Genomic DNA, 13,129 nt, shown 5'->3' with positions numbered 1-13,129 from the left:
TCCAACAAGACGAAGCTCCCCTGCCCTCCGGGGGGATGACCAATGCCTCTCGCACCCACTGCCCTAACTGCAAGAAGGGGTTTCATTGGGCTAGGGAGTGTCAACCAAAGTTTAACATACAGGGAAAGCCTTTAAACTCCTCCTGGGGCTCCCCTCAGCCCAGATAAATAAGGGGAAAGAGATCATCAAAGCCCATTGGACTGTCCCTCTGGTCCCCAGCCTTAGACCCAAAAGTATTTTAAATATTGGCAATTAAAGATTCAAACTGCTCATCAACACTGGAGTGGACCAAATGGTCCTGAGAAAGGAAGAAGTGCCCCCCTACTGGAAGCTTGCACCTGGCCCTCCCCTACTGGGAATTGGCGGGCAGTCCACCTCCTGGGAGGTTGCCACGTGGCTCCCTTGGACTGACCCAGGTGGGGGCAGGGGAGAAGTCTGTCCTCTTGTGGTGAATGAGCTCACTGCTAACTTAATGGGGCAAGACATCCTTGGAGATGCCGAGGCCTTCATCACTACTAACCATAAGGCCTTTTATAATGATTTGGTAGATGAAGTAGAATATCAGCAACAGTTTGAGGAAGGGAGGGAATGTCATCCCAATTATAGAGATGACCCTTACTTTGAACAACTCAAACAAAAGTACTCCAGTAAATATCCCCAATTCTAAGGGCCACTGCCCAGCCCCTCCCCTCCCCCCATTTAAAATCCAGTGGAGACGGGGGGATCATATATGGGTTGAGCAGTGGCCTCTTCCTTCTTCTAAGTTACACCAATTCCACATACTTATTGATCAACAGTCGGAGGCTGCACATATCCGTCCCTCCACTACTTGCTGGAACTCTCCTGTCTTTGTCATAAAAAAGCCTAATGGGTCCTGGAGATTTGTACATGATTTAAGGATGATCAGTGAATGCATGATCCCCTTTGTAACTGCCCAGAGGGGACTCCCATGGATCCCAGCTATCCCCAACATATACCATTTTACTATCATTGACATTAAAGATTGATTCTCTATGCCCCTCCATCCAGAGGACATGGAGAAATTTGCATTCTCTGTACCCACTGTTAATTTTGTGGCACAGATAGGTTTTAGTGGATCATCTTACCTCAGAGCATGGCTAATAGCCCACCCATTTGTCAATACTACCTGTCATCCATTTTCTCTTCTCTTATCAATCTCCCCAATACTCTGTTTTATATTTACCTGGATGATATTATTCTTGAGTGCTCAGATTCCTCCACACTCCAGGACATTGCCCACCAAAGTCTAAGTATCCTTCATACTCACATCTTTAAAGTAGCACCTGATAAAGTTCAAACTGTGCCTCCCTTTAAGATCTTGGGCTTGATCCTTACCCTAGATACAGTTTCACCTGTTAAACCACAACTTTATATTCAGTATTCTTACACCTTGCCTCAACTCTAGAAACTTTTGAGAGGAATTAACTGGATGAGGCCCTGGATACCTATAACCACTGAGGAATTATCCCCCTTGTTTGACCTCCTAAGGGGCCTTGATCTTTCATCCCAAGCAACCCTAACGTCTGGGCAGAGACATATCCTCCATAGAGTCCAAGAGGCCATAAATAACTCCAATCTCAAACGATTTGACCCTGATCTTCCTCTTTCCTTCTACCTTTTCCCTGGGGAGACCATGATAACTGCCCTGCTGGCTCAAAAGGGTGAGCCTATTCAGTGGATTCACCTCTCAATCGGTGGGGCCCCTAGGGTCTATTCTTTAAGTAATCAAGTAGCTGATTATATCATTAAAGGAAGGAAAACTGCCATTAGACTCTTTGGTATTGAGTCTCACTCCATCATTACCCCGTATAAGATAACTGATTTCACTTGGCTCCAAAGAAATAATATAAGAGTCGCTATGGCACTTGAGGGGTTCCTGGGCACCACAGACTGCCATTATGGCCCTCTAGGTTGCAGTGGAGACCCCCCAGGCTTTTCCTACCTCATCCCAACCCTGACTTCCTCATTGCCTTTACAGATGGGGGACGCTTGGGTGTTTCCCTGGTTTGTATCCCCCCTTCAAATTGGAGGTCAAACCTGTGCCCATCAAGTCTATTGATTAGGTAATAGAGGGATCAGCACAGTACAAAGAGCTTTTTGCAGTTGTTCTGGCCCTGGATACCATTCAAGAGCTATTCAACTTATTTTCTGACAGCCTCGATGTAGTAAATCTATTGCCCAATCTTATTGAAGCTCACATTAGACTTGATTCCAACCATATATCCCCTTTAATGATCCAGGCTCATACCCTACTCAAACAGAGAGTCCACCCTATCTTCATATTACACCTTCGAGGCCATCAAATTTACCAGGTTTCCTGTCCAAAGGAAATAGCTTGGCCAATCAACTGGTCTCTGCAGCTCACTGTCACATTGTCTCAGAAGCTATTCAATTTCATTCACTAACCCACACCAATTGGAGAGACCTTAAACAAAGATTACCCCAAATACCAAATAAAGATCTTAAAAAGATTATTAGGACATGCAAATCTTGCCAACACTTCTTCCAGATCCCCCCCACTCCACAAAATTTCCAGGACTAACCCTCGGGGCCTTTGCCCCAACCATATTTGGCAAATAGATGTTACTCATTATTCCCCCTTTCAAAAACTTAAATATATCTTCTTATCAGGTGATATTTCTCCCATGCTTGTTAGGCATCTGCACATGCCAGGGAGAAATCTAAACATGGCATTAGTCATATGGTTCAATGTTTTGCCACTCTCGGGAAGCCTGATCAAGTAAAAACAGATAATGGCCCCTGCTTTGTAAGTCAAAACGTTACAAGTTTCCTCCAGATGTGGCAAATTACACATGCCACAGGTATTCCATATAACCCCTGAGGCCAAGCTATTGTTGAAAGATACAACCAAACACTTAAATTACAATGACATAAACAAAAGGGGGAATCACTAACCCCCCGTGATCAGCTAAAGAAAGCATTATTCACCTTAAATATTTTAAAATTTTCTAGAAATGAAAAAAATATCTCCATTTAAAAAACATCATCCTCTGTCACATACAGCTCAATCAAGGTCAAATGGCGAGACCCATTGACTGGGGCCTGGAGAGGACCAGACCCACTCCTCACAGCAGGGAAGGGTTTGGATATGTCTTTCTCAAGATGAAAAAAGACCCATTTGGATACCACCGAGGGACCTAAAATATTGCCCCAAACAAGGGGATACTGATAATCACCCCTCCAGGGCGTGTTTCACCCCTGAGAATTGTTCCTCTATTTTTTCCCCAGAAATGATTGGATATGTGGATGCTATCACTCTTCCTGATGCTGGCAATGCTCACTCTGCCCAGTGATGAAGGGTTTGGAAACCCACATGACGCCAGAGCTATCTTGGCCAAACAGATTGGAAAACCTTGTGAATGTCGGGGAGGAACACATAAAACACTTCCTTTTAATGGAAAACAAATCCAAAGGATTGACTGTGGTAATAAAATAGCATATAACTTCACTGATTTTTCTGGGAACCAATATCACTCCCATACTAATATGTGGGTATACGTAGAAAAACCCAAAATTATACCTCAAGTGGAAGGCAAGCCAGGGCCCTGCCCTTACACCACTTTTTATGAGACAATACATTCTGCTTGTTATACTGCTGCACAGCAATGCACGAGCAATGGGAAACCCTATTGGACTGGTGTTAGGACCACAGCAGACTCTGGAGGTGCTAGTGGGTGGGAGAAGAGTGACATGGGATATGCCTCTACACCCTGTTTCGGTGGGATAGACCAGAAAATTTTCTGGAACTTTCAAACCCCATTGGCTATTCGGATGGGGGGGGGGGGAGTTCAAGATAAAGTTAGAGAACAACAGGTCAATAACAAAAAATTGAACAATTTATTTTGACTCAGTACCCAGAGCTTAACTATCACCCCATAGCCCTCCCTGGGAACTGAGGAGACCTAAAACTCAACCCCCTTACTGAAACCCTTTTATAATCAGTTTTTTCCTTACTTAATCAAACAAACCCTTCTCTTGCAAAAAACTGCTGGCTCTGTCTCTGAGTGGTTCCACCCTGGCCACTAGCAGTGGTTATTGATTATAACTCCACTACTCGAAAAGATTGCTCAGCTACATTCCCTATTCCTATCCAGCTCCTTCCAATGTCCACTTCTAAAACTTGTATTTAGGCCCCACCTGCCCCTGAAAATTCTAGTCTGGACATGGGCTATACTGATCATTCCTTTTGTAACTCAAATGCAACTCAGTCCAATGCCCAGCGTTGCCCACCTCCTGAGATGGTATTTGTTTGTGGGGGCGGGATGGCCTATGACTTTCTGCCCTCCAATTGGACGGGTCTTTGTGCCCCAGCCACCTTGATCCCTTCCTATACCCTCTTTTGTTTATATTAGAGGAAGACATAAAACAGTTGTACAAATGATACCTTTACTCATTGGGTTGGGAAGAACCACAGGCATGGCCACTGGGAGAGCCGGGATGGGTATGTCAGCCCATCTCTACAAAAAACTCTCTCTCCAGTTGATCAGTTACAAAAAAAAAAAGCCATGTCCAGCACTATCCATGATATCCAACAATAGCTGGATTCCCTCCCTGAGGTAGTCTTACAAAATAGGAGGAGACTAACATTATTAACTGCTGAAAAGGGAGGCATATGCTTGTTTTTACAGGAAAAATGCTTTTTCTACACCAATAAATTGGGAATTGTTAAAGACAAGATAAAAAGACTTCAAGAGGACCTGAAGAAGAGATGGTGGGCCCTCCAGGACAACCCACTGTGGACAGGCCTGAATGACTTCTTACCCTTCCTTCTCCCTCTACTTGGGCCTCTTCTCCTTTTCCTTATCCTCAGTCAGACCTTGAGTAATTTACAAAATTACACAGTTCATTCACCAGAGGCTAGAGGCAATAAAATTCCATCAGGTTGAGATACATTACTATAGGCTCGCAACTCAGGAATTAAGTTCCTCACATGACCCTCTGCCACCTTGTCTGCCCTCCATGTGACTGATGATGGGTAAGATCTCAGACTGACTGAGACAACCTAAGAGAGGCCATGAAGTGGGTTCTCAGCAAGCTAAACACATGGTACCCATTGAGGTGTATGATCCCCAGAGGGGTACAACCTAAGACAGAGGCCATGGTAACTAATGCTCTTACAAAAACAAAAGGGGGAGATGTTGGACCTTGAGAGGCCCGGGCATGAGGCCTAGTGGAACTTCCTGAGCCTAGCTAAAGTTTGGTGACCTGCCTCTGGCCAGCTATGACTCAACAAGACGCCTAATGGCCTCAGGCCTGCTACTTCCTCATAGGAAGTTGGAGTTCTCTCTCGCACTTAGAACCAATCATCTCAAAAGTCATGGTATGCTATTGGCTCCACCCCATCCCAAAATCCCCACCCTTGTTCTCAACACTATATAAGCACCTGCCTGTTACAATAAAGTGAGTTCCTGCTTGACAAGACTCCTGGCTTGGTGTGTTTGTGGCCGTCGACACCCACCCTCCTTCTCAATCACTTGGGAGGAACCAGAGGGCCTGGTACTTCTTCAGCACTACCTGCAGGGGGAGCCCTGCAATGAGGTATCAGAATGTGACTATTATAGTTTCTGTGAGTGGTTGATATCAGGAGTACATGAGCAGTGAAATGGAGAGGATATCAACAAACAAGTTAGAATAGCCCAACATCGATGCACAACTTACCTACAGAAAAGTAGATTACACTACTTCCCATGACAGAGCACATGTTGGGACATAGAAAAAGTGAGAATAAGTGATGGTTAACTGTTCTTCCATCAATGGGACAGCTATGCCAATGTGTCCACATTTCAGGGAACGTTGATGACAGGAAGGGTTACAAAATATGTAGGAGTAGAGGAAGGGGGAGTGATGTGGAATGCTGACTTCCAGACATGACCTGACCATTACACTCTTGTGATTACCTGGGTAAGATGGTACAAGATTGGGCCATGAACATACTGTCTTATACGGAGGCGGTCTCATGACCACCCCCACACCTCTCCCTGAGGATACATATGCGGTTGTCAGTTGATGTGAGAGACATTTTGTCAGGGTTATAGCCACTGGTAAGGTGCCCATTCTTCTGTATGCTATCCCTCACCCATGTTCCTATAACCAACCCTAATGTAATTCATTATGTCATGTAAAAATAACCATGCAAGCAGCAAGCATTATGAGGAATACTTGAGAAGAAACAGTGGATCAGAGAGGGTGGGATGGAAAAAAAAGAGGGGATAATTGACTGACTAGCATCATAATACATTGCATGCCTTACGGAAATATATATGTTATTAATTTAACATTTTTTGTGTTTTATTTTTATTTATTTATTTGAGAGCAACAGATAAAGAAGCAGAAAGAGAGAGAGAGAGAGAGAGAGAGAGAGAGAGAGAGAGAGAGAGAATGGGAGATGGGAGTGCCATGGCTTCCAGCCATTGCAAATGAACTCCAGACACATGTGCCCCCTTGTGCATCTGGCTAACGTGGGTCCTGGGGAATTGAGCCTTGAACCTGGGTCCTTAGGCTTCACAGGCAAGTGTTTAATGGCTAAGCCATCTCTACAGCCCTATTATTAATTTTTTTAAATAGAAGTATCACCTGGGGATATGGGTCAGTGGCTACAGCACTTATGCAAGCCTAAGGCCTGTGTTAAGATCCCCATACCCCAAGTAGAAGTTAGATGTAATAGACTTCTGTAATACCAGAATGTCTATAGCAAGATGGGAGGGGAAGACAAAATTTCTCAGAAGCTCACAGACCAGCTAGCTCAGCAATTGGAGTGGTGAGGAAGACAGAGGAATGCCTCAAATGAGATTAAAGGCAAGAACCATCATACGCCATTTGTCCTGTGACCTTCACACATATACTGCAGCACATATTTGCCTTCACTCACACACACGTATCATATACATACATAAAAAAAGAAGAACAATTAAATTTTAAAAGATTGGAATCAGATGATCATATGTGAATGAAATTAGATTTTAATAATAAAAGGATAAAAATTAAAAATACATAAAACATAACAGTATAATTATTAGTATACCTGTGGTTCAAAAAAAAATTCACATACAGAAGTATCATATACTCTAAAAGTAATGAAAAATTAGTATACCTTACTCTTTCTCAACAAACAAACAAACAACACAAAGCACACCAGGGCTGGAGAGATGGCTTATCAGTTAAGGCACATACCTGCAAAGCCTAAGGACACAGATTCACTTCTCCAGAACCCACATAAGCCAGATACAGAAGGTAACACACATGTCTGGAGTTCAACTGCAGTGGGTAGAGGCTCTGGTGCTCCACCTCTCTCTCTCCGTCTGTCTGTCTCTCTCATAAAAATGATTAAATAAAAGAAACAATCCTTGGTTAGCTTTAAACAATAAACACACCAAAAAGAAGTATAGAGAGCAGAATATAGACATGCCATAAGAAGCCAAATTGATGCTGGAGAGGTCACTAAGCTTAGCAAACTAGACTAATGCAGGGAACAAAAGAGAAAAAGAAAATACTTTTAGTTTTATAAAAGTAAAGAGACTACATCAGTATTTTCTTTTTTAAATTTAACTTATTAGTTTTATTTTCAGCAAATACAGGCTGTTTGGTACCATTGGTTAGGCTCATCCATGATCTACCCCCTCCCAATGGACCCTCCTTGTTGATGTAAATGGGTCGTGCATTGTGGAGTTAGCCCACAGTTATTGGTACGATAAATGTCTCTGCATATCATGACCCAACATGTGACTCTGACATTCTTTCTGCCCCCTCTTTGGCAAAATTTCCCTGAGCGATGTTGGGTTCATTTTTGGTCTGCTTCAGTGCTGAGATGTTGGGGGGCCTCTGAGGCTCTGGCAGTCTGATTTGGTAGGAGTTGCGTTTTCTCTGTGTTGGTCTCCCTCCCCTTTGTGCTGGTATCCGGTTCAACAGGAAAACAGCACCCTTGCTTGTTTTGCCAATTTTCCTTAGTTTCAGTCAGGCCCCTTTTGAGGTATGTTGGGGCAGCTCCCTCCTTAGGATATGCATCTATCTGAAAAAGAGAAGCAGATTCTCCAATGGAGAGTAAGTAGGCACCCGGAAAATTGAGATAACACTTACTTTTTTGATAGAGAGTTTAATAGGTGTAGGCCCTCTTGTACCCCATGATTGATGGTAGCTTGTTATTGGAGCGTGGGCTTATGTTTGGATATCGTTCTGACTTTTTTCCCAGCTCCAGTTAGCCAAATCAAGAGCAGTTGGTTCCCCACCACAGCTGTGTGCCACTATTGCAATTGTGTGGGCATCACACCAGTTTATTTGTTGCTAATTAGGTTAGACCATGAGTTGCTTGGGCAGATATTGGTCATTTCCCCCAGTTGCCCATGTAGCACCTTCTGGCACTAGACATGCTGACTGTCTGGGGACTGACTCTCTCCTGGCTTCCAGCCAGGCTGTTCCATTTTATGTGTCAGCTGCGTACGGAGTCTTCAGCAATAGGGTCTTACCACTGACCTTTGGTGGGTCATCAAGTACTCTGACAGAAGTCTGTCATTGTTTTAGAAAGCCTTGTAGGTTTCTCTGATCAAAAGCTCAACGTGGATGATAGCCCCATGCTGGTAGTGGGAATTACAGGTCAGTACCCACTAAGAAAATGAGGAAAAACATAACTAATATACAAAAGTTAAAGAGAGGAGAAAGAGAGAGAGGAGGGAGGGGAGAGGGAGGGAGGGAAGATGTAGAAGATTTAGGTTAGTCTTGATCCTACCCTCTCCAGTGTCTTGTAGTTCAGGTGTTTCCTGTAAAGGTCTAGTGAAGGTTCAGCCATTTGGTCTGCCTTTAAGGTTTTTATGGTACCATTGCCATTTGGGTCCAGATTATTGTTTCCCACCCCTTTGATGCCCTCCCCTCCCTCACCATCCATCCTAGTGTCTAGTCCATGAGGTGCTTGCTGGGTATGTAAGGTATCTTGGGTAGATTCAGGTTAGGTGTTGTAGATGAGTGAGACTATGTGTCGATTTTTTTTCTGTGATTGGGTAAGTTCACTGAGAATGATCTATTCCAGTTTCAACCATTTTTCCTCAAATTTCTTTGTGCCATTTTTTCTTACTAATGTATAAAATTCCATTATTTAGATATACCACATCTTAGTTATCCATTCTTCTAGTGATGGACATTTGGGTTGATTCCAGCTTTTAGCTATTATGAATTGAACCACTACAAACATGGTTGAACAAATCTCTCTGGCCTGTGGTTTGAAGGTTTTAGGGTAGATCCCCAATAATTGTATAACTGGGTCTGTTGGTATCTCTATAGGCAGCTTTTTCAGGAGTCTCCATATTGCTTTCCAAAGTGGTTGTACCATCCTTCATTCCCACCAACAGTGAATGAGTGTCCTTGCTTCTCCACATCCTTGCCAGCATTTATTTTCATTTGATTTTTTTTTGAAGGCAATGTGACTTCCCTTTATTCAGAACTGTGCCACACCCAGTATTTACAGTTGTCATCATTAAACAATCCCTGAGACCACCACACACATGGAGCACTTAAAAGTTATTCTGAAACACTCACTGGAAACCATCAATTCATCTTTATTAGTACAATAAGTAGTTTGCAGCTCTTCAGCCACCATCCATGATAGATCATTTCATAAAAACCATTTTCAAAGAGGTAAATTTGAGGAAAAAATAAAAAAATTCAGAAAAATATTTCCATATCTAGACATAATCTTCCCATTTTTCCCTGGAATTAATAGTTGATCATTTTCCGAAGGGCATCATAGCACTTCCACTTGTCTGGGATGTAAAATGGCTCAAAAATGTGAGGAAATGGAGTGTCATAACCACATACTCTGGATATAGGAGCTTCGAGGTTCAAGAAACATTCTTCCTGAACTGTGGAGCTGATCTCCGATGCAAAGCCGCCTGTCAAGGGGGCCTCGTGGCTGATCAGCAGGTGACCCGTTTTGATCACAGACTTGCAAACTGTATCCACATCCCATGGCACGATAGTCCTCAGATCAATGACTTCACAAGACACTCCAAGCTTTTCTTGTGCCATGGTAGCCACCTCCCGGATCACATGAACCTGAGTGCCCCAGGCCACCAAAGTCACATCACTCCCTTCCTGGATGACCTCAGCCTGTGACAGTGGGATCTTGTATGGTTCCACAGGAACCTGTTCCACTGCTGCTCTGTAAAGGATTTTGGGTTCAAAAAAGATGCATGGATTTTTATCCTCTATACAGGACAAAAGAAGTCCCTTGGCCTGGAAAGGGCTTCTCGGGATAACCACCTTGATCCCTGGGCAATGAGCAAAAAAAGCCTCAGGGCTCTGAGAATGATAGAGGGCACCATGCCCAACACAGCCCCACGGGGCCCGGATGGTGAGACTCCCACAGTTGAACAGATCCCCAGAGCGATAGCGGTACTTGGCAGCTTCATTTACAATCTGATGAAAAGCAGGGAAAATGTAGTCTGCAAACTGAATTTCTGCGATGGCAGTAGCGCCAGTGACTGCAATGCCAATTCCAAATCCAACAATCCCTTGTTCACACAATGGGGTATTAAACACTCTGTCTTTTCCATATTTGTCTCGTAAGCCAACAGTACACCGAAAGACTCCACCAACGGCAACATCTTCACCAAATATTACTGCAGTAGGGTCTTTGGCCAATGAGTTATCCAAGGCACTTGTTATTGACTGAAAGAGGTTCATTTTCTGAGTCTGCCATTACTGCAAGGCATCTCTTAGACCAAGGTTTCAATTCCTTCCACATTCCTCTTGAAAACCAGCTACAAAAGGCTGAAGCCACATAGTCAGGTGTCTAGCAGCAATCCCACTCCTCGGTACCACTTTACTGTTGCAGTCCGGTTCGCATTGCTGGTAGAAATCACCCAACAAGAGCAGCTTCAGGGAAAAGGAGATTTGATTTTTTGATGTTGGCTATCCTTATTGGGTTAAGGTGGAATCTCATAGTTGTTTTAATTTGCATTTCTCTGATGATTAGGGATGATGAACATTTTATTAAGTGTGTGTTTGCCATTTGTATATCTTCCTCTGTGAACTGCCTGTTCAACTCTGTGCCCCATTTTGTGAGTGGGGTGTTTTTCTTCTTATTGTTTAGAATTTTGAGTTCTTTGTAGATTCTAGAGATTAGGCCTCTATCAGTTGCATAACCCGCAAATATTTTCTCCCATTCTGTGGGTATTCTATTGGCTTTGCTTATTATATGCTTGTCTGTAAAGAAGCTCTTCAGCTTCATATGATCGCATTGGTTTAGTGACCGTTTAAGAACATGAGCCAATGGGGTTTTGTTCAGGATGACTTTTTCCATTACTATATCATGGAAGTACTTCCTAAAGTTTCTTCCAGTAGTATGGGAGTTTCTGGTCTTATGTTGAGGTCTTTGATCCATTTGGATTTGAGTGTAGTGCATGGTGAAATGTGTGGATCAAGTTTTAGTTTCCTGCATGTGGTTATCCAGTTTGTCCAGCACCATTTTTTGTATATTGTTCGAGTCCTTGTTGAATATCAAGTAACTATACTTGCTTGACCGAAAATCCGGATTCTCAAGTCTATTCCATTGGTCTATACTCCTGTTTTTATGCCAGTACCATACTGTTTTTAATACTATGGCTTTGTAGTATAGCTTTAGATCAGGTATGGTGATGCCACCAGAGGCATTTCTTTTGCTGAGGATATGATTGGATATGCGAGGCCTTTGGTTTTTCCATATGAAATTTGAGATCATTTTTTCTATCTCTGTGAAGAACACTGTAGGGATTTTAATTGGAATTGCGTTAAATCTATATATTGCCTTTGGTAGGATTGTCATCTTCACAATGTTAGTTCTGCCTATCCAGGAGCATGGGAGGTCTTTCCATCTTCTCAAGTCCTCCTCAATTTCTTTTTTTGAGAGTTTTTATATTTTTGTTGTATAGATCTTTTACTTACTTGGTTAACATTATTCCAAGGTATTTAATTCTTTTGTTGCTTTTGAAAATGGGACTATGTCTCTTATTTCTTTCTCTGTATCTTTGTCATTTGAATACAGAAATGCTACCAATTTTTGTGCATTGATTTTGTATCCTGCTACTTTGCTATAGGAGTTAATCACATTCAGGAGTTTTGGGATGGAGTCTCTCGAGTCTCTAACATATACAATCATGCTATCAGCGAATAGAGCTAACTTAACTTCTTCCTTTCCAACTTGTATCCCTTTTATTTCCTTCTCCTGTCTTATTGCTTGAGCTAGGACTTCCAGAAATATATTGAAAAGCAGAGGTGAGAGAGGACATCCCTGTCTTGTTCTTGATTTTAATGGGAATTCCTCCAGTCTCTCTCCATTAAATATTATTTGGGCCTTTGGAGCTTTGTATATTGCCTTTATTATGTTAAGATGTGAACCAGCCATGCTGATTCTCTCCAATGTTTTGATCATGAAGTGATGTTGTATCTTTTCAAAGCCTTTTCTGCATCTATCAAAATGATCATGTGGTTTTTATGTTTAAGCTTGTTTATGTGGTGTATTACATTGTCAGATTTTCATATGTTGAACCACCCTTGTGTTCCTGGGATGAATGCCACTTGGTCAAGGTGGATAATGCTTTTGATGTGTTGTTGGATTCTGTTTGCGAGTATTTTTTTCTGGATCTTTGCATCTATGTTCATTAGGGAAATAGGCTTGTAGTTTTCTTTTCTTGTGGCATCTCTGCCTGGTTTTGGGATTAGGGTGATACTAGCTTCATGGAAGGAGTTGGGTAGCTTTCCCTGTTCTTCAATTGTGTGGCACAGTTTTAGGAAGATTGGTTTGAGTTCTTCCATGAAGGTTTGATAAAATTTGGCTGGGAATCCATCTGGTCCTGGATTCTTCTTTTTGGGGAGGTTTTTTATTTCTTTTTCAATCTCCATGAGTGTGATGTGTTCATTGAGGTGATTAATCTGATCTGAGTTTAGCTTTGGTAGATCATATGCATCCAGGAATTTATCCATCTCCTCCACATTTTCCAGTTTTGTGGAGTAGAAGTTTTTGACATAAGTCCTGATGATTCTCACAATTTCACTTATGTCTATTTTGATCTCTCCTTCTTCATTTTGAATTTTGTTAATTTGGAGCCTCTCCTTTTTTTGCTTG

General features: G+C 42.5%; 1 protein-coding gene across 1 annotated transcript; it reads right to left on the bottom strand.

The window, feature by feature from the left end:
- Positions 1-9,443: 9,443 nt before the first annotated feature.
- On the bottom strand, positions 9,444-10,726 carry LOC101606764 (2-oxoisovalerate dehydrogenase subunit beta, mitochondrial-like). Its single transcript, XM_012948360.2, has one exon. The coding sequence runs from the start codon at positions 10,708-10,710 to the stop codon at positions 9,742-9,744; it is 969 nt and encodes a 322-aa protein (XP_012803814.2). The 5' UTR covers positions 10,711-10,726; the 3' UTR covers positions 9,444-9,741.
- Between the last annotated feature and the right edge of the window lie 2,403 nt (positions 10,727-13,129).

Source organism: Jaculus jaculus, chromosome 2 (assembly GCF_020740685.1).
Source record: "Jaculus jaculus isolate mJacJac1 chromosome 2, mJacJac1.mat.Y.cur, whole genome shotgun sequence".
Taxonomy (NCBI): domain Eukaryota; kingdom Metazoa; phylum Chordata; class Mammalia; order Rodentia; family Dipodidae; genus Jaculus; species Jaculus jaculus.
This window is presented reverse-complemented; position numbering and strand designations above follow the sequence as displayed.

Excerpts from the sequence above, each read along its gene's own strand:
- LOC101606764 (XM_012948360.2), bottom strand. The coding sequence starts at position 10,710 with ATGAACCTCTTTCAGTCAATAACAAGTGCCTTGGATAACTCATTGGCC.